Source organism: Cervus elaphus, chromosome 10 (assembly GCF_910594005.1).
Source record: "Cervus elaphus chromosome 10, mCerEla1.1, whole genome shotgun sequence".
In the NCBI taxonomy this organism is placed as follows: Eukaryota; Metazoa; Chordata; class Mammalia; order Artiodactyla; family Cervidae; genus Cervus; species Cervus elaphus.
The window spans coordinates 16,024,710-16,050,615 of record NC_057824.1 but is presented as its reverse complement, the minus strand read 5'-3'; the positions used below and the strand labels follow the sequence as shown (position 1 = coordinate 16,050,615).

At 53.7% G+C, this 25,906-nt stretch overlaps 1 protein-coding gene across 6 annotated transcripts in view; it reads left to right on the top strand.

The window, feature by feature from the left end:
- IFT140 (intraflagellar transport 140) overlaps positions 1–25,906 on the top strand; it is a 54,158-nt gene that overhangs the window by 915 nt on the left and 27,337 nt on the right. For 3 of the 6 annotated variants that reach the window (XM_043915851.1, XM_043915850.1, XM_043915849.1), the window contains exons 3-18: positions 3,276–3,456; positions 5,246–5,467; positions 10,242–10,363; positions 10,466–10,608; positions 12,118–12,293; positions 13,067–13,158; positions 13,693–13,799; positions 14,307–14,452; positions 15,766–15,969; positions 16,090–16,162; positions 16,802–16,893; positions 20,987–21,114; positions 22,555–22,672; positions 23,446–23,576; positions 23,949–24,099; positions 24,731–24,862. In XM_043915851.1, coding sequence (XP_043771786.1) covers positions 3,310–3,456; positions 5,246–5,467; positions 10,242–10,363; positions 10,466–10,608; positions 12,118–12,293; positions 13,067–13,158; positions 13,693–13,799; positions 14,307–14,452; positions 15,766–15,969; positions 16,090–16,162; positions 16,802–16,893; positions 20,987–21,114; positions 22,555–22,672; positions 23,446–23,576; positions 23,949–24,099; positions 24,731–24,862 — 2,184 coding nt within the window. In that variant the 5' untranslated portion in view covers positions 3,276–3,309. The remainder of the gene's footprint in view (positions 1–3,275; positions 3,457–5,245; positions 5,468–10,241; positions 10,364–10,465; positions 10,609–12,117; positions 12,294–13,066; positions 13,159–13,692; positions 13,800–14,306; positions 14,453–15,765; positions 15,970–16,089; positions 16,163–16,801; positions 16,894–20,986; positions 21,115–22,554; positions 22,673–23,445; positions 23,577–23,948; positions 24,100–24,730; positions 24,863–25,906) is intronic. The other 3 variants (XM_043915852.1, XM_043915848.1, XM_043915853.1) reach the window with 2 other exon arrangements.

Genomic DNA, 25,906 nt, shown 5'->3' with positions numbered 1-25,906 from the left:
GATGCAATTTCATTGTTAGTCATCTCTCCTTCTACGTTTACTTTGATAACTTTTGTTTGTAAGTGCACACGTGTATGTGTGTGCTCATTTGCTTCAGTCATGTCTAACTCTTTGTGACCCCATGGACTGTAGCCCGCCAGTCTCCTCTGTCCATGGGCTTTTCCAAGCAAGAGTACTGGAGTGACTTGCCATACCCTTCTCTAGGGGATCTTCTAGATCCAGGGATTCAACCCGAGTCTCGTGCATTGCAGGCAGATTCTTTACCAACTGAGCCACCAGGCAAGTCTTGGTACACAGATAGCATTTGCTGCTGCTGCTGCTAAGTCACTTCAGTCGTGTGCGACCCCATAAGACGACAGCCCACCAGGCTCCCCCATCCCTGGGATTCTCCAGGGAAGAACACTGGAGTGGGTTGCCATTTCCTTCTCCAATGCATGAAAGTGAAAAGTGAAGGTGAAGTCGCTCAGTTGTATCCGACTCTTAGCGACCCCATGGACTGCAGCTTACCAGGCTCCTCCGTCCATGGGATTTGCCAGGCAAGAGTACTGGAGTGGGTTGCCATTGCCTTCTCCCAGGTAGCATTTATTCATCATATAAAACTGGATTCATTCACCCTGGCCTGACCCCAATTTCTGCAACTAACAAGATATCAAAAGCCTCTTTCCTCGCTAGTAAGTATCTCCATCAGGGATTCATGTACTGGAGCTTGTTTGGCGGAGGCAGTGTTCTGGGGCCGGGTGTGCTCCGGTGGCCCCTCACTCTGTGGGGCAGGTTATCAGGTAAGGAGTGGAGAGTGGTCAGTCAGACACAGACAGTCTAAATGGAGAATACAGGGCTCTCTGATGACACTGGGCAGAAGCACAGGACAACCTGGTGGAAAGAGGCGTCCTGAGTACCCAGTGCAGGCTTGTGATGGGGAGAGCCTCTGGGAGAGCCCCAGCGGGAAGGAAGTAACTTAAAGATCTTCTAGCATACTTGCTCCTTACAAAGTGATGTTTGAAATAAAAGATAGAGAAAATCAGGTTTAACTTTTCCAAGTGCTTTTATAATTCTTTTTCCGTCATTACAAGAAGATTGATATGTTACTCATTTTTCCAAGGCATATTTTCGGAGAGTAAACTTGTTAAACATGAGTAAGAATTTCCTGTAGCCAAGAATTTAGACCCTTGGTGGGCTGCAACACGTTAGAACTCACTGTGAAAGGCTTCCTTGCTGCATTAAGCTGCCCAGTTTTAACCCAGTGTGTCTCATTGTGGCTCTGTGTGAACGATTGCATGAAGTCTTTACTCAAGAAATCTAGAGCCCTGGACCAGTGCACGTGTCCCCTAAGTGGAGTGTGTGCAGCTGGCCACAGATCCTACCCCCACAGACCCCAGTCTCCCATCCCCCCACTCCTCTGGCCAGTGCCCAGCCATCTATCAGGAGCCTGAATGGGTACTCTCCAGCACCCATTAAACTCACCACCAGCTTGTGGTGGTGAGTTTAGTGGTCAGGGTATATTTCCATAAAAGAAAGATAAACATTTGAAATGTGACTGTTCATTTGTACCCTCCTGCCTTCCAGCTTCTGGAAGAACAGGGTCTCCCTCTCTGAACCCAAAATGAGCCTGCATGGCTTTCTCTGATGCAACTGTTGTATTGCTCAAAGCAAATGGCGTAGCCTGTTCCCTTCTCCAGTGATGGAATTTTGTAGGTGCTGGATAACTTTTTTTTGCAGTTTTTCTGTTGTGGTTAAATATACTTAAGATTTACTGTTTTAACCATTTATAAGTATATAGTTCGATGACAACAGTACCTTCACACTGTTGTGTGATCATCGCCACCAATCTTTCCAAACTGAAACCTTAAATATAATAAACACTAATTGCCCATCACCGCCTATAGCAGGCCCTGGCAACCACCAGTCTACTTTCTTTTTCCTTTTTTAAGGATTTTTTTGATGTGGACCATTTTTAAAGTCTTTATTGAATTTGTTACAGAATTGCTTCCGTTTTTACATTTTGATTTCTTGGTCATGATGTATGTGTGACCTTAGCTCCCACACCGCCTGCATTGGAAGGCGGAGGCATTGAATTTGGTGACTCTTAAGTACCTCATATAAGTGAATAATGCAGTATTTGTTCTTTTGAGTCTGATTTATTTCACTTCTAGGTTCATCCATGCTGTAACACGTGCCAGAACTTCATCCCATTGTAAGGCTGCATGATACTCCATTGTATGGATATACCACATCTTGTTTATCCATTCATTTGTGGATAGGCATTTGCGTTGTTTCCACCTTTTCACTATGAATAATGCTGCTATGAATACTGTGTTCAAGGATCTGTTCATATCCCTGCTTTCAGTTCTTGTGGGTATGTGTCCAGAGCTGAATTGCTGGATAATGTGGTGATCCTGTGTGTGATCCTGAGGGACGCCCCCAGACTGCTCTCCACAGCATCTGCACCATGTTACACTCCCACCAGCAGTGCACAAGGCTTCCAGGTGCCTCATCAACACTTTTTACTTTCTGTTTTTTTGACAACAGCCATCCTGATGGGGATGAAGTTGAATAATTTCAAGTGATAGCAGCCACCTCAAAGAGACTTTTCTGGGCTAGTTCGCTTCCCCAGACTGACTCTAGGATGTGAACAAATGGGTGGCAGTCAGACGGTCATTCCATTCACGCTCCTGCCCCTCCCACACAGGAACAACATGCACACCTCTTAAGGAAGGAAAGAGAAAGAGATGTTAGGTAGCTGATCAAGCTTATCTTTTCCCCAGTTGCCCTGTGGCCTTGCTTCCTCCACTCCCTGACAGATGAATCCTTTGGCTCCTGCCACCTCAAGAGGACATCAGGGACCACCTTGGTTTTCTGTCAGAAACTGGGTGTTAGGTTTTTCTGCACATTTCTCTTTTGTGCAGCAGTTTGCTTTTTTTGGTTTCTTGTTTGAAAATATTGCTTAAAGGGGAACTGTAAAAATATAAATTGTCCTTGTTATGATTAGAATAAAAATGATCAAGGATGACACGTGTGGTCTAGTCTGCAGGCTTCTTTTCTTTACTGTTTTGATGGCAATGTGTGTTATTCTTTTCCGTCACACCCCAGCCTAATCCCTTGCTTCTAATTGTGTGTTTCCCCCATTAGAGATCTTTTCCACATAAATTGCGTGCATCTGTCTCAAGGGGTGTTGATAAGTTACCTGATGTCATGATCGTGGGTTTATGTTACCTCTCTTTTCTAATTCCATATGTAGGAGTTTTATTCAAAACCAACAGGACTTGTTTTTTCCCCAGCAGGTTTTGGCGCTGAGCAGGCCTGCGTTCCGTCATGGCCCTCTACTTTGACCACCGCATAGAAGCCCCAGACACAGTCGGGTCTCCCTCCCACATTGGCTGGCACCCTGTCCACCCACTGTTGGCGGTTGCTTCTGTTAGCACAACCTCAGGAGGCAGCGTGGATATGTATCTGGAGCAAGTGAGTGCGGAAAGCAGCACTCTGGCTGCAGTCAGACGATCTGGCACTTGTCTTGTTCTTTTGTTCTCGTGTGTATGTGTTTCTCACGGAGGTCCAAATTCCCAACACTGTAAAAGCCTTGTTATGTAAATAATTCTTTTACCCTTATTATTTAGTTTTGGGTACACAGTTAGGGATGCTTGAGACAGAATCCACCGTCAGTTCACGGTCATCACCAGGGCTGTCTGTCTCCACCGCGCCAGCCTTGCTGGGTCACATCAGCCTTTGAAACTGCTCGTTTCCTGGAGTGGCCATAACAAATTACCACTAATTGGGTGGCTTAAAATAACAGAAGTTTATTCTCTCAAAGTTATGGGGCCAGAAATCTCCAGCACCGGGCTGGCAGGGCCCTGCCCTCTCTGAAGGCTCAAATGGAGGGCGTGTGCCCTGCTTCTCATTAGCTTCAGTGCAGCCTGCAGTCTTCAGCATCCCCCGGCTGTGGCAGGGTCTCTTTCCTCCTCGTACAAGGATACCAGTCATACGGGACCAGGGTCCACTCTGATGACCTCGTCTGAGCTTGGTCATCTGCAAAGACCCTGGTTTCATATGAGGTCATGTCACAAGAACCAGGGGTTTAGGAATCAGCGTATCTTTTGGGGCCACACAACTCCATAACCGGAGCTTTCTAGAAACTCCTACTTCACCAAGAAATATGGATTTCCTTTCCTGCCCCTTGCCCCACCCTCCCCTGAAATCTGCCTCTCGTGCTTTGGGTCCGCACCCGCTATCCCCTCTGCACACGTGGCACCCTCCTGTGGCATCCTCCAGACAGCACACCCGAGGGGCTTCCTCACCCAGCCCGCTGCACCCAGCCTCCCCCTTCCCCAACCGGCCTCCTCTCCCTCCATCTCCTCCTCCTTCTGAGGCTACGTTACCATCTTTCAGGGGCTTCCTCACCCAGCCTGCTGCGCCCAGCCTCCCCCTTCCCCAACCGGCCTCCTCTCCCTCCATCTCCTCCTCCTCCTGAGGCTATGTTACCATCTTTCAGGGGATGACTCACAGGCCTGCCATCCAGCCACTGGACCGCCAAGGAATTCCCCAGATAAAACTTGAAAATTTAGAAAATTTAAAATACACTATTACAAAACAAAGAAGTGTGCTTCGTGTGTTTCTAATTGGCACAAGGAAAACTGTAGGATTTCAAAATTATGATTTATTCGATGATAAGGTCACAGATGTAGCGGGTATAACTGGAGATTGGTAGGAAGAGCCCAGTAGAACAAACTGAGTTAATCTCTGAAACACACATTTATACTTTTAACCTGCTGCCTTTGAAAGCTCTAGAGAACACGAGAATGTAAAAGCACACACCTTATTAACTCTCACAGCAATGACATCATCACCTATCGCAAAGCTTCTGGGAAACCCCACCGTTCACCTGTGAGAGAATGCGAGTTAACAGGGCAGGCCACACCCTAGTGTCCTTCTGAAAATGCCTCTGACCTCAAAGAGGTTCTCAGGGTCGCCCAGCCACACTTTGCGAACCTTGGGTCAACACACCTCACCCACTGGCCCACCACTTGCTTTTGTAAATAAAGTTTTATTGATAAGCTGGCTTGTGGGGTTGGTTAAATGTTTCCCTTGTGCTGTCATAGTTCAGCTGAGGCAAGATGGGTGTTTCTATGATAATTAAACTGTTCCTTAATAAGCAGCTTGTTGTACCCTCTACCTGATGTCATTCCACTGATGAGGCAGAAATACATAGTCACCGCCGTTCGCCGTAACAAGGGCTTTACCTCGTGTGTCGCAGGGCGAGCGCGTGCCAGACACGCACGTCGAGAGGTCGTTCCGGGTCACCTCCCTGTGCTGGCACCCGACGCGGCTGATCCTGGCTATTGGCTGGGAGTCTGGAGAAGTGGTCATGTTTAACAAGCAGGACAAGGAGCAGCATGCGGTCCCCGCCAACCACACGGCCGACATTGCCATCCTCGCCTGGAGCCCCAACGGGAACTGCCTGGTGTCGGGGGACAGGGTGAGCAGATGCGTGGCGGCCCACTCGGGGTCTCAGCCTCGCCTGTGTGTGCTCTCAGGGACGAGGGAGGCTCTCAGGGGCCAGGTTGTCAGCGATGCGTGGTTGCTGGGCTCCGCTGACCTTGTCAGCTATCACGGCAGGTTGTGTTTTATGTTGGGAGCAAGATTTGAAAGTGTTATTCTACCTTCTCACTCTGTGGCAGAAGTGTGAAATTTTGTAAATGAGCATCTCTAGATAACTACAGTCACACAGATGGGGTGGTGCCTCAGGTACCCCGAACCCCAGTGTGCCCTCTGAGCACACTGCTTCGCTGCCCAGGAGTCCCTGGTCCCCATCATCTTGCCTGGGGCCTCCTAAGCAGGTCGACGTGGCCCCAGGGGACACTGGAGAGATTGTTCCTCGTCATAAGGGAGGGGGTGCTTTCTGCTGTCATCCGGTGAGTGGAGGCCAGAGTTACTGCTCAGCCTCCGCCAGTGCTCAAGGCAGACCCCATCACAGAGAATCACCAGCCAGAGACGTCGCAGTGCCCAGGCTGAGAGACTTGGTCTAGACCTGTTTGCTTCAAAAGGGACAGTAGAAAGTGTACGATGTATTTGTTTCTTTTGTACTTTCAAGGTAATATGTTTGCATGTTTCAAAGCTCAAAAAATGCTAAAAGGTATACACTGCGAACACTCTCCTCACCACACCCCACCCCTGGCACCTGCGGCTCCTTCATGTCTCTCTGGGTTCCTACGGGAACACACAGGAGCATGCAGTGCGTTCTCTCCCCAGCTTCCAGTTTTGAAAAATCACAGACGTTAGAGGAAGGAGCAATACAAGGAATACCCTTGTGCCCTCACTGTGAGTTCAGTAGCTGTTAACATTTCGACACATCAGCTCTCTGGGTGTCTGTATTCCCCCTGCATGTTGGGGAGTTTGTCACAGACATCACACTTCACCCCTCGATGCCTTGGCATCCGTCTCCTCTGCGCGTAACCAAGTATGCTGTTGCACAGGAGGGCGAGGCCCGCCCGCTCCCCGCTGTGGTCAGCGTGGCGGCTCCTTCTGCCATCCCGGTAGCTCGTCCTCACCTGGGGCCGCCCAGCACGCACTCTGCCGTCTTTCTTCTTTCATCTCCTTCCATCGTAGCTGGTCCCTGCTCTCTTCTTCCGTCTCTCTCTGTCTCTCGTTTGGTCTTTGATGACATCAGCGTTTTGAGGGGTCCAGCTCGTAACTGTAGCAAGTCCCATGGTTCAGATCCATGTGGCTATCTCCCGACCACTGTGTGCGTCTTCACACAGGTCACACCGTCCCCTCCCTGTTTTCCTGGATCCTTGTCGCATGAGCAGCAGCACCCGGCACACACTGCTGTGCTCAGGCTTTTCATCAGAAGCCGGGTCTTCCACTCTCCACAGCGGCGCACAGCGAGCCTCCTCACTCTCTTTAGACCTGCCTTTTGTTCCATGAACCTGTTACCGTTTGCCTTTGCAGCCTCTGTGGAAAAGCAGTCTTCAGTTCTTTATTGGAAGGTGACATGACAGCTGTCCTCATGCTTTTGTCCTTCCGCACATGCGAACTTTTAGAGAAAGTCCTGGAGGAAGGTGGGACCCGGGGCGTGCCCTTGTGGTTGGATCGCTGTGCCCAGAGCTCCCTCTGTGGGGCCTGACCGGCTCACACCAACCCACGCGTGTGTTGTGACCAACTCAGGATCTTGTGGGAGAAGTGCTGTCTCAGTTGTGTTTCAGTTTGCGTGCATTTCTCTTCCTCCTGAGGGTGAATGTTACCTAGAAAGCCATTTATACTTGCTTTCTGCTCATACCGCTTCTTCCCTGTTCTACTTGTTCCTTTTTTCCAGACCTTTCTTATTTTTCTGTTCGATTCACACCTGGTGACATTGCCCCACCCCAGGCTCCTTCTCCTGTGGACTCCTACCCCTTCCCCACCTCCCTGCCCTGAAAACCCCCCATGGGGATAAAAGCAGTCAGGGTCCTTGAACATCACCATTTGCATCTTGAAGAAAGGAGAAACAACTGACAAAGCAGATGACTCGAGCGCGACCCAGAGCCCGGGTCACCGCTGACCGAGTTCTGAAGTTAAAGGATTTCAGAACAAAAATACCTGGTCCTTGTCTCAGAAGATCTGCAGTTGTGTCCCAATTTAATACTGGACTCCGACAGGAAGAGATATACTAACAAGTGAACAGACACACTGAGAACAGCGACCCCTAAGACGCCGGCTCCCCGGGCTTGGCCGAGGGTCTTCTCCACTCTTCTACCAGAGGCCTGGTTTGGTTACCCTGAGACTCACCAGATGCAGCAAAAAAGCCCAGTCTGGGAGCCTCAGAGCGTCCCTCGTCTACAGGGGTGGGAGCCGAACTGGAGGGCAGGTGCTGAGGAGGTCTGCATGCATTGACTTGGGACGAATGGCAGCTGCTCTCCACTTAGAGAGTGGCCCGCAGGAGTGGTGGGGGCCCAGAGGCATCTGCTGTGCTGTCTTCCGCTTGGCAGTTGTGTCTTCCTGGTTCCTGGAGACAACAGAGGGCCTCCCATGGCCTCCCCCCACCCCCCGTGGTGCGTCTGTCCTCCTGTCAGAATGGGGGTCTGCAGGCCTCTGAGCTGAACTCACCACTCCAGGGCCTGGGCCCCAGACATGTCCCCAGAGCAGCTGTCGGGGCCTGGACGTGCAGTGTGCATGGCCGCTCAGGAGCCAGAGGGGTCGTCAGCTCGACGCTTGCGTGTGCTGGTAAAATAGTCAGTTACTGTGTTAAAAACTAAGTGCTGGGTGGGAATTCCCTGGTGGTGCAGTGGTCAGGGCTCAGCAGTCTCCCTGGTAGGGCCTGGGTTCCATCCCTGGTCCAGGAACTAGGATCCCACGACCGGCGCAGCGGGGCCAGAAAAGAAAAAAGTGCTGCCCGGCTGCACTCGCAGGGCATTTTAAAAGTAATTTCTAAACACAAAGAAACCAAGAGTGCTTTTATTATTGTCTTTATAAAGCTGGCAAAGTCAAGAAGAATCTGTTTGGCCTTCCCTGGTCGTCCAATGGCGAAGAATCCGCCTTGCTATGCGGGGGACACGGGTTTGATCCCTAGTCTGGGAAGATGTGGCACGTGTGGGGCAACGAAGCCCACACGCCACGACTGCTGAGCGTGTGCTCTCGAGCCCGGGAGCCGTGGCTCCTGAAGCCCACCGGCCCTAGAGCCTGTGCTCCGCAGTAAGAAAAGCTCCCGCAAGGAGAAGCCCACCCACTGTAACTAGAGAGTCGCCCCCCTCGCCGCAACTAGAGACAGTCTGCACTCAGCAACTGAGACCCAGCACAGACAAAAGTGGATTTTTTAAAAAAAATAGAAGAATCAGACTAATGATACATGATTTAGATTATATGTACACTCAGGTTACATACTATGTCCACTCTTAACATGCTTTTCTTAGAGATCCACTGTACAGGTTGCTTTATAAGGCCCACTTATTTGAAGATCCTCTTTTCATGTACACTTAAGTGATGTTATCCAATTTTGGGGATATTGGAATGAAAGCGACTTGAATGAAGGGAGAGAAGATGGCCTCGCTGTCTGCTAAAATGCCCGCTGACCTGGAGCAGGAGACGCGGCTTCAGGATGGCTTGGGCTGCGAAGCGCAGCTGCCCTGCTGTGATGGCAGCGGCGCCGTTCCGCACAGCCAGGCTCGTTCGCAGCCAGAAGCCCTCGTGGACCGTTGCTCCCAGGCCAAACGGTCTCTCCCAGCCTGAACTTCTCTGGCACTTGCCTGGACTGTGAATCTGAGACCCTGAGGCTCTGATGTACAGCACACCTGGCACCCAGGTCTTGGCTGGTCTCTGCCAGTAAAAGGAACTAGGGCTCCTAGGAGAAGCAGCTGGTCCTGGGCTGGGGCAGGACCGTGAGCCCAGAGGGTCTGTCGGCCAGGATGCGAGGAGGGGCTCACACACCTACAGCGACGGCCGCGTGAAACGGACAGGGGAGGCCGAGGGAAGGGCGCCCAGCGGCCGGAGCTGTGGTGTCTACACGAAGCAATACTGGGTTATAACCATGAGCGGAAGCTAGACATCCGTGGGTCCAGATGATGGGACTCTATGACTTAAATCAGTAAATGCTGGCGAGACGGGACACATCTCCAGATGACCTAGAGGTGAGACGTCTCTCCCCTCCTACGTGTGGGCCACACCCAGCGAATTCCTTCAAAGCAGGAGGGCCCAGTGAGGGAGGTCACGTCAAGGGCCCGACCCCGATCTGACTTGCCAACAACAGCACTTTCCCTCTGGTGTCCCTCTCAAACCTGCCACCCCGTCATCAAGGAGGAAAACATCAGACACATCCCTCCGGGGGGCACATTCTGGAGCCCCTGGCCAGGCTTCCTCACACCGGGCAGGTGTCTGAAGCAGGAGCCCAAGGAGGTGTGGCCCCCCGCGTGTGAGGATGCGGCCCCGGGACGGCGTGAAGCCCAGGTTGCCGCTAGTGGCGCGCTCCCCGGTGATGGGAGCAACCGGGGCGCAGCTGGGGCTTCTCCCAACTGCCTTTGCCACCTTCCCTTGAATCTGAGTCTGTCCTCAAAGCAAAGGTTTGTTTTTTGAAACTGAACACGTGACACTTGTGATCTCGAGGGACTGAAGGCGGGAGAGGGCACAGAGAAGCTTCTGGCTCCTCATGGAGCCTGTGGATTGTTGGGTTTTTCACGGTGCTCGTGTCATCCTGCTACAGTTTTGATTAGAAAGGCAGTGAGCCCACGCTCCGGGGTGTGCTGTCACCTCCGTGCGCTGAGGATGTGACCTTGGGTTTGCAGCTCGGCGTCCTGCTCCTGTGGAGGCTGGACCAGCGGGGCCGCGTGCAGGGGATGCCGCTGCTGCGGCTCGAGTACGGGCAGCCCCTCACCCACTGCATCTTCCTGCTGCCCCCGCCCGGCGAGTGAGTACCGCATGGGAGGTGGGGGCGGTCAGGGTCTCGTCTGTGGTCACCCCGCCTGCACCCAGGGGGCCACAAGGAGCTCCCCGTCCCGTCTGCTTTCAGGGACCTGGTTCAGCTGGCCAGGGCGGCAGTGAGCGGGGACGAGAAGGCCCTGGACATGTTTAACTGGAGGAAGAGCGGCTTTGGGAGCATCCTGAAGATGGGGTCTCAGGAGGGCCTCTCGTTCTTCGTCAGCCTGACGGACGGTGAGACGCATGCTGGGGTTGGGGACACCGCAGCATCTTGGGGCGTCTGGCGGTCACCAGCAAGCATACAGAGTGTCTGTGTAAAGCCGCAGGCCATGCGCCCCTCCCAGACAGACGCCTTGGTCTGCCCGTGCCGGGGTTATCCTGGGCCCAAAGCGTGGCTTCCCCTGGCCCCGATGGAGACAAACAGCTTTTCTATGCGTTGGAAGGTTTTTCAGGAAAAAGCTCTCTGGTGTGCGGGCCCAGACGAGTCGCTGCCAGGGTGCCTGCGTGGTCTCCGTGCCCGCGTCCAGACTCAGCTCTGGGGCCGTGACTGGGGCACTGGACGGGCTTTGCTGGCCGTGGCCACTGGCAGCTCTGGGGGCTGGGCCGTGCTGTCGGCTGTAACACGGCTCCTCCTCGGCACACCGGGAGGCAGGCAGCAGCAGCAACGCAGCGTGAGGGTCTCGTCCTCTCAAGGGACGTTCACAGGTCGTGTCTGCTGCGGGAAAGGGGCCCAGGAGGTGGGGCTGCGCGGGGTGATGGGGTCTGGGACGCGCGTGGCCAGGCACCTTGACCGTGACGGGTGATTGCGGGCAGGGGCCGGGTGCTGGTCGTCTTAAAGGTAGAGACTCTGGCGTGTTGGGGTGAGGGGCGGAGCTGCAGGAGGGCAGCTGGAGGGACCGGGGCGCAGCCCTGAGGCGGAGGGCGACGCTGGTGCTGGGCACTGTGGGCCAGGCTCTGTGCCGCTGGGCACCACCGTCCCTGTGCCTCAGCTCCCAGGCACGGCCTGGAACACGCAGTCCCCGCCTCCTGCACCCAATGGGCAGAGCTCACGTGAACAAGCACACCCAGCCCGCTGCACGTGTCTGTGGAGCAGGTGCTCATTTCTGGGAGTGAGATGGGAGGGGGCCTGAGGGTGAGGGGCTCCTGAGAGCAGCAGAATGAACCCACCCGAGAGCTCGCCTGAAAGCAGAACCAGGAGGCAGCTCAGGGCCAAGGCGAGGGATCCAGACTGGGAGGGGCCCGGGGAGGGGAAGAGGGGCAGGCTGTGATACCCGGGACCTGGGACGGAGGGCCTGGGTCGAGGCCCCAGGGAAGGTCGTGGCTGAGGCAGACAGACATGACCGGAGCGTGGAGGCTGTGCATCAGGAGGGCGGTCACTGAGAGCCGGACAGTGGTGGAGGGGATGGCAGGGGCAGGAGCCCAGGCTGGACTGATGCACAAGACAGCAGGTGTAGCAGCTACAGGCCAGTGTTCTGTTTTTAATTAATTTATTTTATTTTATTGCCTTGGATCTTTAGTTGCGGCATGTGGGATCTAGTTCCCTGACCAGCTATCGAACCCAGGCCCCCTGCTTTGGGAGCATGGAGACTTAAGCACTGGACCACCGGGGAAGTCTGCCAGTGGTTTTTAAAATGGCTTATTTGTAAATGATTGTGATGAAGATGCTTATGTTGAAAGTGTCCTTAAGCAGGTAGAATGGCCACGGGAGCACCCAGCTTCCATGGACCCATGGCTCTTTCACAGGGACCGTGCACCACGTGGACGAGAAAGGCAGGACGGCCCAGGTAGCGTCCACAGACAGCTCCATCCAGACGCTGTTCTACCTGGAGCAGAGGGGGGCGCTGGTGGCGGTGACGGACAGCCTGCTGCTCTGCTTGTTCACAGTGACGCCCGAGGGCACGGCCGAGGAGGTGATGAAGGTGCGTGGGGCCACCGCAGGGGCGCCCTCTGGCCTGCCTCACCCCCGCTTCGTCTTGGTTGAGGAGTCCATGTTGCAGGGTCACCAGAGCTTTGGTGCCTTATTTGTTGTAGACCATTGCAGTCACAGGTGGGGGAGACTTTGGGGGAAGGGGCGGTGAGCATCAGAAGGCGGGGAGTCTGTGGTGGGGATGCCTGGCCATGTGCAGACCTTAGGGGTTGTCACCAGTGTTCCCACCACGGCTGGCCCACACATGTGACGGTTGCAACTCTGGACGCCCCACCATCCCTGTGGGTACCCCACCCCTGACCCAGGGGCTTGCCCGCAGGAGGACGCCCAGAGCCTGGGGTGTGGTCAGGCAGCATGTACAGCTCCCTGGGGACCGCTTGCCGCCCTCCTGTGGCTTCTCGGTTCCACCCACGGATTCCAGGTTCTCAGGGACCCTCCCCGGACGTGGACTGGTGGACGCAGAAAGTCAGTGTGTTCAGGGCTCTCATGCACCTCTGTCTCCACAGCAGCTGAAATGTGGTCACTGAGTCCGTAGACCTGGGTTCAAATCACCCCGTGGCCCCTCACTGGCTCCGCGCGTGGGTGTGAGGGTGCCTCCCCCATGAGAGGCCCCATTAACTGCTCTGGCCTGAAAGGCTGGGGCCACTTGCGCTTCCTCTGCATGGGCAGTCTCCGTGGAGTCGCTGCCAACAGAGTCCAGCCCCTGACCAGTGACACAGCCTCCACACGGGCGACACCTCCTCTCAGGTGGCTGTTATTGTGCAGGTGAAGCTGAGTGGGAAGACGGGCCACCGGGCTGACATCACACTGATCGACAGCAGCCTGCTCGTGACCGCCATCGGGGAGACGGCGCTCAGGTGAGAGCCGACCCTGTGGGGTTGGAGGGAGAAGTCTGTCCCCAGCACTCCTGTGAGTCGGCTCCGTACTGGAGCCTAACGTACACAGAGACCAGCACACGAATGATGGCAAATTGTCACCAGCTGGACGTGTCTGTGTAACCAGCCCCGAGGTGGATGAGCAAGACAGTCAGAGCCCCAACGCCCGCCCCATGGTGTCCTGCCGTCCCCTGCCTTTCTGCCCCTGCCCCTGTGTGTGTGGAAACCCATGTCGCAGCCTCTTGGTGCATCAAGTCCACGTGACATCAGGGGTCTCCCAGGCTCGGGTGCTCGGAGCTCCTGACTTGGTGTCCCACAGGGACCCTCTGCATTGGCAGCATCTCCCTTTGGTCATGAACAAGGCCTAACAGACAGCGTGATGATGAGAAATATTTTTTTGCAGAGTCTGAAGGGCTGTGTCTTTTTCCTGATTTTTAAAGTTTAGTCCGCAAGTTGAACAAGACCCTCGGAGCTGAGGGAAACACACTAACACAGGCTTTCCTGCTTGCCTTGTAGATTCTGGGATTTAGAACGAGGGGAGAGCTACGTCCTGAGTCCAGAGGAGAAGTTTGGTTTTGAAAAAGGAGAGAATATAAATTGTGTTTCTTACTGTAAAGTTAAAGGTGAGACTTCTGGCGTCAGGGACTCTTCTCAGAACCAGCCACTCGAGGATGGTCAGCCCAGAGCAAGAGAGAGGCGGGTGCTGTGACAAGCAAGAGAGGTCGGGAATGTGACCATCCAGCTGCGGGAATGGGTGTCTGTTCCTCCTGAAACCTCAGGAGAGAGCATGAGGAACGTTATATGTGTGCGTGTATTAATATACATGTTCGTATGTGTACACACGTGTGCACCCGTGCACACATACACAGTGGAATCGGAGATGCATGGGAGCAGCACCTCTGTGCCCACCGAGTGCCAAGTCCTGTGTGGCCCCTCCCACACACACACTCATGCGTGTGTACACGCACTGTCGCCACGGCAGTGAGCTCCTGCAAAGAGGAGCAGCCGGGTAAGTGGCTGCAGAGCCACTGGGCGGGCTGATACGTCTGGGAGGGAGGTCAGAGGAGGGAGCCTGCTGCCATTTTATCCCTTTCCGACTCAGCTAAGGTGAGCTCTCTTTTTACATGTAGGTCTCCTGGCAGCAGGTACTGACAAGGGGCGAGTAGCCATGTGGAGAAAAGTGCCAGGCCTCCTGAATGGCCACGGGGCCGAGGGCAAAGAAAAGTGGACCCTTCAGACCCCCACTGAGCTGGAAGGAAACATCATGCAGATAAAGGTACACCCTATGGGGTGCTGGGGGCCCTCACTTTCTGCATAAGTGGAAGCAGTAATTGGCTCTGAACCTATTTTTGTCAATTGTTCAACTTAAGATTAAAAAATAGCAACAATAAAATATTTATAAAGGCCTGTTGGGTCAGAAGTCAGATAAGCGGTTATGGGTCTGTGGTAGTCTATATTTATCTATTTTACCTACCTACCCATCCTTTTATCTCTACCATCATCTGTTTTTCTTCGCTTATGTTATTTTGGCCATGCCCCTCGGCTTGTGAGATCTTATTTCCCCGACCAGGGGTTGAAGCCCGGCCCTGGCAGTGAGAGTGCCAAGTCCTCACCGCTAAGCCGCGGGGAACGCCTGCCCCAGCCTTCTCCTGATGCTCCAGACCTCCACCGCTCTCCGGGTGCTGCTCTCTTGCCCATGCTCTGTTTTAGATAGAGCTGCTTGTGTTGGGAGCTTGCGCTCCAGAGCCTGCCCTTGGGGACAGCGGCTTTTGGCACTGGAGCCTCTGGTCCAGGACTGCCTCCCCGCGAGAAGCAAGCTGGGGCGAAGGCCTGGTCCGTGTGGTCAGGCTCCATTCCCAAGATAGAGCCTCCCCACACCCACCTGGAGCTGGCCTGTGTGTGGAGCTGAGCGGTGAGAGACGCTGGCGGCTGCCCCTCCCCGGGCATCTTGGCCAAACCTGCCCACCAGGCTCACCTGCCACAGACTCTGCTCTTCTCTCTAAACTCGGTAAATTTTCTTCAGTCTGTCTTTCTCCATTTAACTCTGTGCCCAATTCCAAGAGAAATGGGCATTTGTGTTCTCACAATTCTCACCAGTTAGGCCTGCTGTGTCCTCGGGGCTCCTCGCCTGCCATCCTGGGGCCTGGCCTCTCAGCTCTGCTCTGTGTGATACGGGCCTGCAGCATACAGCATCTTAGCTCCCCGACCAGGAGAGGGCAGTGTCCTGCCCACTGGACCCTCAGGGAGCTCCCTGAACTTTTAAAGATGAAGTTTAATTAATCTAATCAGGAAATGAAACTTACATGGTAAATAGTTTAGGGATATCTTAGAGCAATTTTGGAGAAGGAAATGGCAACCCACCCCAGTATTCTTGGCTGGAAAATCCCATGGACGGAGGAACCTGGTAGGCTACAGTTCATGGGGTCACAAAGAGTCGGACATGACTGAGCGACTTCACTTTCACTTTAAATCAGAAGAAGCAGCAGTGCTTGGAGACTGTTTATGAATCTTCATACCTGTGACATTGCCCTGACTGCACCTCTCCTTTCTGTTCACACCTCGGTGGTGTCTCTCCTTGTGGAAACCAAGTGGGGCTCCAGGAAGAGCCTCCTGGCCGTGAACAGCATCAGCTCGGTGCTCATCCTCCGCGAGCAGGCCATGTCGTCCCACTTCCACCAGCAGGTGGCCGCCGTGCAGGTCTCGCCAAGCCTCCTCAGCGTGTCTTTCCTGTCCACGGGGGTGACCCACAGCCTGCGCACAGACATGCACGTCAGCGGAGTGTTCGCCACCAAGGTCACTGCTAGGGTGACCTGTGGGTGGGGGGCAGGGTCGTCGATGTAGAGTTGTTAGGGTCACTGGGGACAGTGAGGCCCCGATGACCAGTTGCATTTTCATTTCCGTGGCTCTTCGTAGGATGCTGTTGCTGTCTGGAATGGAAAACAGGTGGTGATCTTTGAGCCGTCTGGAGCCACGTTACGCAGTGCAGGTGGGAGTCTTTTTAGCCCCTGGAGGGTCTTGCGTCTGATGCGGGTGGGGGTGCTGGTTTCTGAGGCGCTGGCAGAGGGCAGGTCCTGGGCCACCGGGAGACCCCACGCCTGTTCTTGTGCCTGGGCTAGAGCTGGTGGCCTCCAGAGTCCCATGTACAATGAGCTGCCTCTTGGACAGTGGTGCTCTCACAGAGGCTGTGCTGTGGGAAGCACCAGCTGCTCACCAGGAGGGAGGAGGCGAGGCCGTCAGTGAGTGGTGAGGCCAGGTGCCTGGCACTGGGTGCCCCATCAGGCCGGCACTGGCAGCCGTGGCCCTGGGAAGTCCCTGTATCTTGGAGCCTCACTTTCCAAGATGAAAAAAACACACCTTTCACAAAGCTGTTGTGGGGCCAAGGCACAGTAGGGCACACACGTGAGAACATTCTTGACGATGCCGCACCTCTGCCCCTTCTTCCCATCTTTATAGCCTGAGGCTCTTCTTTATCACCTTAGTTGTAGAAACTGTTTTCTGCTAGATTCCAGTCTTTCCCATCAAGCACTCTAAAGAGTTCTAGTTTTAGTGTGAGAATGCTTCCAAAACTCTAAGGAGCTCTGACAAGACTAGCTGCCACTGTGATTATTTCTCTCTGTCATTTTAGGGTCCTTCCTGTGTGAGTCTCCAGTGTTAGCCATGCATGAAGAAAACGTTTATACGGTGGAGCCAAACAGAGTCCAAGTTCGAACCTGGCAGGTAAATAGCTGCTCTCCAGTGAGCGGCCTATGACGTTGAAGACAATTAGAGCAGAGTTTAAAATGCCACATCTAAATCAAGCCAGAGCCTGCTTAGTGACTTCACCCAGCCTTATCAGATCCCCTCACTGGGTGTCTGGTTGTAAAAATGGATTTTCACATAGCTGTTCCATCGACAGCTCTTGTGACTTCAGAAATCAGGAGGTAAGGCAGTGGCCCTTAGCCCTGAAAAGGACTGCCTGGCTCATCCTTGAGTGCATGGGATTATGAAATGGGGGGAATCTGTGCGGTTTAATGTGCACCCGGAGCACTGAGGGGCCGTCAGTTTGGGCCACATCTTTAAACCTTTTCCTGCACATGTCGAGGGTGGGAGCCATGCGTATGCCTCCAGGACCACAGGCTCTAGCACACCATTCTGTCCCCTACAGGGGGTGCAGTAGGGGAACCCCTGCCTGCCCGCATCCCGTGCACACTTGCTTTATCCCTGGGGCTGACACGGAGTATTAGTTTCCTGAACTGGCCGTAAACAGTGACCACAAACTGAATGGCTTAATAGAAATTTATCTTCCTCACCACCGTTCAGGAGGCTAGAAGTCCAAAATCTAAGTGTGGGCAAGGCTGCTCCTTCTGCGGTTCTGGGGGAGAGTTCGTCCCATGCCTCATCCAGCTGCTGGCATTGCCGGCATTCCTTGCTTTCTGTAGCCTATAGCCAGGTGTCTGCCTCCATCTTTACATGGCTTTCTCCCTGTGTCTGAGAAGGACACTTGTCCCTGGATTTAGGGTCCACCTAATCTAGAGTTGTCTCCATTTGAGGTCCTTAGTTATATCTTCAAAGACCCTTTTTCCAAATAAGGTCATGTTTACATCCAAGTGGGTGTATCTTTCAGGGGAGGCCATTCACCCCACACGTGCAGTGTTCTGCATCACAGTTGAGGACACTTGCTGTGCTGTTGGTTTAGCTCTCACTCTGTGACCACTGTGTCCAGCTCTGAGTTCTTTCCTGAGGTCTGGCCTGCACTTATACCCCACAGGCTTATACCTCCCCTTCTCCATTCAGTAACTCCTGAAGGAGCTTCCCTGCAGTTCTAGTTTCTAGCAGGAGGGTCAGATGGTAAGGAGCACAGTAAAGTATGGAGGGTGTTGGGAAGTATTGCAGGGGGAGGCACTGGAATAGAGACCTGACAAGTAGGGCAGGCAGCCGCAGTCCCATGAGCCTCTTGCGGGAACTGCAGGGAGGGATCTGGGCCTCAAGAAATGCCTGGCCAGGTTCAGGTCAGAGGGCAGGTGGGGAGGCTGGAGGGATGTAGCTTGCATATTGCTGATAGTGGCGAAGGGGCATTAAGTGTGGACATAAAGCTGAGGTAGGAAGGATCCCTGCTAACAACAGATGAAGGAGCAGCTGGGTTATTAGAGAGATGAACTCCAGCTGGAAGGTGGAGGCATGCAGGAAAGAAGGAAAGGCCTGCTGAGAAGGGGTGGCAGGCACACCGGGAGAGAATGAAAGACATATTGGGAAAGGATTGAAAGGTATGCTGGGAAATCAGCAAAAGGCATACTAGGAAAGGAATAAGAGGCATACTGGGAGAAAACAAAAAGTATATTGGGAAAGGAGTGAAAGGCATATGGGGAGAGAGGGAAAGGCCTGCTGGGAAGCGGTAAAAGGCATGCTGGCAGAAAATGAAAGACACACTGGGAAAAGGGCAAAATGTTGCTGGTAGGGGTGAAAGGCATGCTAGGAAGGTGAGTGAGAGGCATACTGGGAGAGAATGAAAAGCATATTGGGAAAGGAGTGAAAGACATACAGGAAGAGAATGAAAGGTCCACTGGGAAAGCAACAAAAGACATACTGGAAAAGGAGTGAAAAGCATGTTGGGAAAGGGGCGTAAGGCATACTGGGAGAAAACAGAAAGGCCTTCAGGGAACAGGTGAAAAGCTTACTGGGAAAAGGGTGAAAGGTTGCTGGTAGGGGTGAAATGCATGCTGGGAAAGTGGTGAAAGGCATTCTGGGAAGGGACAAAAGGCATGCTGGGAAAAGAGAACAGCATGCTGGGAAGGGGTGAGAGTCAAGCTGGAAATCATGGTGGGAACTTAGGAGCATCTGACCATAGACAAGAGTTTAACCTTTTTAAATTTTTATCGAAAGGAATATGTGTCAGGGACTTCCCTGGTGGTCCAGTGGTTAAAACTTGGCCTTCCAATGCAGGGGGTATGTATTTGAGCCCTGGTCAGGGAGCTAAGCTCCCACATGCCTCATGGCCAAAAAAACAGCAAAATATGAAACAGAAGCAATATTGTAATAAATTCAATAAAGACTCCCTGAGTCTCTGTTCCTGGTATGAGGAGCCCACTAAGTTCTGTGGGAAACCCCTCCCCTGGCCTTTCTGCTCCCAGCCCAGTGCCAAGCCAAGCAGACACTCATTGGGCATTGGTTGAACGTAAAACCATTTACCTCAGACTGGGACTTGAACCCACTTGCTGGGACTCAAACCAGCCAAAACCCACAGTCTTCCCACTGAGGTCACAGACCTAGTTTCAGGATCTGATAAAGCTCAGGTTCATGATGTCTCATTGCAGAAAGAATTCAGTGAGAGACAAAGTAACAGGTAAGAAGTGGGTTTATTCGGAGAGAAACACACTCCACAGGCAGTGTGGGCCATCACAGAGGGCAAGTGCAGAGGCCTTGAAATATGGTGTGGTTAGCTTTTATGGGCTGCGTAATTCATAAGCTAATGAGTTGAAGGATTATTCCAGCTATTTGGGGGAAGGGGTAGAGATTTCCAGGAATTGGGCCACCACCCAATTTTTGGTCTTTTGACTTTTGGTGTCTTGGAACTGTCATAGTGCTTTTGGGTGGTCATTTAGCTTGCTGATTGAGGATCAAAGTCTAGGGGAAGCTGACTTTACTGCCATTTTGAAAGTGAAAGTGTTAATGGCTCAGTCATGTCCGACTCTTTGCAACATTATGGACTGTAGGCTGCCGGGCTCCTCTGTCCGTGGGATTCTCCAGGCAAGAATACTGGAGTGGGTTGCCATTCCCTTCTCCAGGGGATCTTCCTGACCCTGGGATTGAACCTAGGTCTCCCAAATTGGAGGCAGATTCTTTACCGTCTGAGAGCTACAGGGAAATGGAGTCTCCCACCTTGGACCCATTTGATTCTAATTGGTTTATGTTGTGTCCTTGGGTTATGTTATTCTTTCATAAGTTGTGCCCTGCCCCCTTCCCTCCTTTTTCAAATTGAGCCGGGGACCCATCTCAGCTCCAAGGAGAGGGGTCAATCCATGCACAAGATACCCAAAAGCATAAGCTCTGCCCAGGCCTGACTCTGGTCATTCTTTCCAAAATAATAATAGTGGTATGTGTGGAAGAACAACACTTTAAAACATAAATGATTTTAAGTCACCCGTGGCTCAGAACCCTCCAGAGTCTTCCAGCTTCATGTAGAACAGACTCTAACTCTTCCCTTGGCCTGCACTGATGCCCAATGTGGTGTCTGCTCACTGCCTGCCTCAGGGCCTGCCTTCCTTCCTGCCACCCGGCTCCTTCTCCTTCTGGAAGGCCAGTGCAGCTCTCCAATGGCTGGCCCTTCCCCCCAGGCTCACTTCAACTTGCCCTCCAGACAAGACCTGTTCTCAGGCATTTACCAGCATATGGTGGACACACAGGAAAGTAGGCATGTTGTGCATGCGGCTCATGAGTTTTCACAGATGGACATACCTGGGAGGTGATCACCACCCCTTCCACTCACGGCCTCCCCCAGAGGTGACCACTAGCCACACAGTCAGCTTCACTGGGGCATTAACGTAAGACCTCATGGGCAGCATCTCTTGCATCAACCCGAGCGGATGGAATTCCACCTGCTGCCACCTAGATCATTTTCTTTTAGCATCCCTTCCGTCACGTGTCTGCACGTGCTCAGGCTGAGTCACGTGCGCACCTACTTGTTGACCTGGCTGCTCTGTACCTCCCCCCGACCAGAAGCACCAGGGATTCCCTGATGACAGGGCCCATCCTCCCATGTGGGGTGAGACTCCAGCAAGGGGTAGGGCCTGTGACTGCAGCCCCCTGAGGTCCCTGTCCCCTCCTTTTTCCTTAGGGGACCGTGAAGCAGCTCCTGCCGTTCTCTGAGTCAGAGGGGAACCCGTGCTTCCTGGACATCTGTGGAACTTTCCTGGTTGTAGGGACGGACTTGGCTTACTTTAAAAGCTTTGATCTTTCGCGAAGGTACAGTTTTTGTCCAAATAAAAGTATTTTAAATGCGTTGGGAGACAGTGTGATGGGTAGAAGACACATGAGGGCAGCAGACTGCTTATATTCTCGTTTCAACATTAATATGCACTTTCCTGTTGGAAATGCCTGATGTCTTGGTTTAAAATCTTAATCTCTGCATGAAGTGGGGAGCAGCGTCACTGTGTGGTAGACACGTGACACAGTGTACTTGCTGAAATCCACAGACCTTTACAGCTCACAGTGAGCGTTAGTATCTGCAAATTAAAACAACCTTTCAGTTCAGGGGGGCCCAGGATGGAAGGCAGACAAGGCAGGACAGCCCCCATTCATGAGCGTGTGGAACCACCTCCCTCCGCCCCAGAAGCTGCCCGGGTCACCCTGGGCCTGAGCGGGGCCCTGAGACTAATAGCTGAGGGGCCGCATGCAGCACGCGCTATGCTGATAAAGTCAGTTCCCACAGGCACGGGGAGGCATCCAGGTTGGTCATGAGCAGCTGAGTGTCAGGATGGGGACTGGCAGGGAGCCGGCTTTTCACCTGAGGGGTGGTTTCCAAGTCATCAGGGGTGGAGGCTGAGTGACCCCTGAGCAAATGCATCCAAGGTGGAGACCTGAGTCTGGAGCCAGGTGTGGCTTTGTGTGGATGCAGGGATGAGGACACCACTGCCAGGGTCTGGGAGCAACAACACTCCAGGATCAATAAGCACACCCCATGCCCAGATCTGGGTCCAATTCCTCCTGCAGGAAAGGGAGCGGGCTCCTCAGAGATTGATGCTGAAATGGATTCTGGGCCTGGGCAGGAAATACATGAGATGAGCCTGGAGCCCGAGGCTCTGTCCCAGCCCAGAGGGACCCAGGGAGACGAGATGATTAGATGTCACGTGAGGCCTGGATGGGGGTCCAGGGCAGAAGGAGAACACTAGGGGGAAAGTAAGGAAATGTGAATAAAGAAAGTCATGGTGAGCTATCTGTACAAGTCAGTTTTGTTTCTGGAGGCATCAAACTAGACACACCTATACAGGAGACTAGTGTAATAAATTTGAGTTTCCACACAGTGGAAAAGCACGTGGCTGTAACGAAGCGTGAGCAGCAGAGCCCACGGCCGTGCTGTGTACACGGCGCGGCATCTGTAATCTGCTGCTCCTGTCTGCGATGGGAACGAGATAGTACTCCTGCCTGTTGACAAAAACAGAACTTTAAAACCTCAGCCACACAAAGAGCAGATTGTTACACTGTGCTCCTGAAACTCAGATAACGTATGTGTCAATTATATCTCCACCAAAAAATGTAAAAACTTGCCCTGTCTTCTGAGCCCAGCCCGTTTCCTGGGTCTCGCATTCCTGAAGTGAGAGCCGCTGGGCCCAGGTTCCCGGCCCAAGGGGAAGGGCTCACCTGCCCTCCCCAGCAGGGCCACTGAGACTGCGTCCTTCCCCGCAGAGAGGCCAAGGTGCACTGCAGCTGCAAGAGCCTGGCCGAGCTGGTCCCAGGCGTGGGGGGCCTGACCTCGCTCAGATGCAATGCCAGCGGCAGCAAGATCAGCCTCCTCCTCAGCAAGGTGGGTCCCTGCGTGTGCTGCCCTGCCTGCCCTACCCTCCCGCGGCCCCGGTGCCCCCTCCACCCCCTGGGGCTCCCTCCGCCTTGCCACCTTCCTTCACTTCACTCCCTGTGTCATCAGAAGCAGTGGTTCTTGCAGAGACCCTCACCTCTTCCTTTCTGCCTCTTTTCATCATCAGACTGAGGTCTCTGGGCAGCAGGGGTGACCTGGAGCCTCTTGCTTTGAGAGTGGGTGTGAAGGAGCTAGGTGGCAGGGGCGTTGGTTCTAGAGGAACTGGTGCCTTCCCGCCGTCAGTGTCTGTTCATGAGCTCCTCTGTCATTCACTCATTCACACACTCATTCGTTCACTCACCAACTCATTCACTCATTCAACTGATTCATTCACTCTCTGGTTCAATCATTCATTCCAGAGTGGGTTGTTCGCTGCCGTGTGTGTACCACGCACTTTGCTGGGTACTGTAAACACAAACTGATGTGTTAAATGGGGGACTCGACCCCACCCCTGTGGATGAGCAGACGCAAGTAAATTTTTACAACCCTGGTGAGAGCTGGGAGGAGAGAAGCAGGGCTGAAGGGCAGCGGTGGGCCCAGCCACTTGGGCAATCAGCTGGAATTAGAGAATAGTAAACCCGCAGCCATTACAGTGGGATGAACATAAGCTGACGTTGGAATTCCGCAGTCTGGAGAGTCACTTGCTGGGACCTCAGGCACCTCTCCCGAGCACGTGGGACGTCAGTGGGTGGGTACACTGAGCTCCAGCTCTCGTTTCCTAGGCCGACAACAGCCCTGACTCCAGAATCTGCTTCTACGACGTGGATATGGACACAGTAACCATCCTCGACCTCAAGACGGGACAGATAGATCAAAGAGAGACATTGTCCATTAATGGGCAGGAGACAAAGAAGTAAGACTGTGGTTTGGGAGGACTTTGTTGAAAAAAGATGTTGAAAATGATGCTCAGTTACTTGTTGGCTTGGAGGCAGTTTGTTGCTAAGTTTTCTTCATACTTGGAAGAGCTTAGTGATCATGAGCAGTGAGGACCAGAGGTGAAACAGAAGCCCGCTCCCCTGGGCCGTTGTGGGGATTTGAGTCTAATCTGTTTCCTTGGTTCTGAGGTTCTGGAGTCATGGGCCAGGAACTTGAGCTTCTGAAAGGGCTGCGACTCAAGTGCCCACAGGCGGCCCCAGGTTTCGGGATGCAGAAACCCATCAGCGTCCCTGCCGGTCTTTCTTCAGGGCCTCAATGTATCACGCGTGCGGGTCTCTTTCTCTTTCAGGAGCCAGGCCCTGGAGGATGAGAGGCTGACAGACCTCGTGCCCATGAACCACTTCTGGGATCAGAGTGAGCCGCGGCTGTTCGTGTGCGAAGCCGTGCGGGAGGTGCCCAGCGCCCCACCGCAGCCCGCGGACAGGAGCATGCCGGCCGAGGCCAGTGTGGGCCCCTTGCTCCTTGCGCAGTCGCCTGTGTGTTTGGACGGGCGGGCAGTGCATGCTCTTCTTCCCAACGTGGTCCCTGGGGAAGTGGTAGGGAACGGATTCTGGGGAGCCAGTCTCCACCCCCAGGACGTCAGGGGACACCTCTCCCCTGTGGGTTGACATCGAGAGCTGGCCCCACCCTCTGTCATGCACCGTTTTCTCTCAGGGATTGGAGTCACCCTTGATCTGGGTGCGTCCTGTGGGGTCCAGTTATGAAGGTCCCCTCAGTCATTCCCCAATCAGCGGGCCCCCAGCCTTGGTCACCACCCTCCCCTCTCTGCAGGGCCTCCCTCCCCAACACCTCATCCCCTCATTGGGCCCAGACTCCACCACTTTCCACTGTCCTGTTTTGCAAGACACCCAGTGGCCCCAGAGAACGCCTTCTGACCCTCGTGCATGCACCTCTCTGGACCCACCCTGTTCCACAGGGGTCCTCGGAAGGAAAAGTGGGGTTATATGAGAACCAGCCTGTCGGCCGCTCTATTCTCTGTGTTTTATGTAAACTTCCTGGCAATGCCAGTGGGGTCAGACAAGAACCAGGAAAGTTGCTGTCGAACTGAAGACAGGACGTGTCCCTCCCCAGGCAGACGTGCTGGTCCTGTCCTTCTTCGTCTCGGAAGAGCATGGCTTCCTGTTGCAGGACAGCTTCCCCCGGCCCCCCGCCTTCCAGACGCTCCTGGGGATCCAGGTGCCCCACTACTACTTCACGAGAAAGGTGGGCTCTGTGGGCGCGGCTGTGTCCTTGGGCCCTCCTCCTCCCCGGGGGCTCTCGTTACACAAGCAAACCGTGTGCCCCGAGCTGTCCCCTGAGATCCCAGCAGATCCAAGGTCGCCATCCGTGTGGGGAAGGTCAAGGGCGGGCAGGTGGGCAGCAGCTCCATTGACGGGTATCCCTCCTGGCTCCCCCAAAAGCACTGGGCCCTTCCATCTTCCTGTCTTCTTTTTAAAAAAATCTAGCTGTTTTTTTAGAAGTTCCTATTCCTATATTCGCTCAGTCGTGCCTGACTCTTTTCTCCAGTCCAGAATACTGGGTAGCCGTTCCCTTCTCCAGGAGATCTTCTCCACCCAGGATTGGACCCAGGTCTCCCGCATTGCAGGCGGAGTGTTTACCAGCTGAGCCACAGGGAAGCTCACTGCCTTCGTAACTCAGTCTGTAAACAATCTGCCTGCAATGTGGGAGACCTGGGTTCAATCCTGGGTGGGGAAGATCCCCTGGAGAAGGGAATGGCTACCCACTCCAATATTCTTGCCTGGAGAATTCCATGCACAGAGGAGCCTCACAGGCTGCAGTCCATGGGGTCGCAAGAGTTGGACATGACTTATCGACTGAACTACCATTCCTGTATTCACTGTAGGAAATTCAGGAACTGCAAATAAGGAAATAAAGATTAGAGATGGTGCAAATCTCCGTGGTTGCAACCCGCAGAGGTGCCGCTGGGGACAGCTAGGGAGAGGTTCTATCTGTAGCCTGCATGTGTGCGTCACATACACCATCCCTTCCTGCAGGGGATCAACCCAGGGATCAAACCCAGTTCTCCAGCGTCGCAGGCAGACTCTTTACCAGTTGAGCCAGCAGGGATGCCCTGTTACATACTCGTGTGTGTTTAAATTTCTGATCAAACGGGGTCATTGTCGGCACTCACCCCAACCATTTTGGATGAGTTATTTGCCATCCCTGGGGCGTGGTCTCTGCATCCCCACGGTCCCACCCGGACCTGAAATCAGCATCCTTGGCCCTGAGGTCAGTGCTGATCAGGGC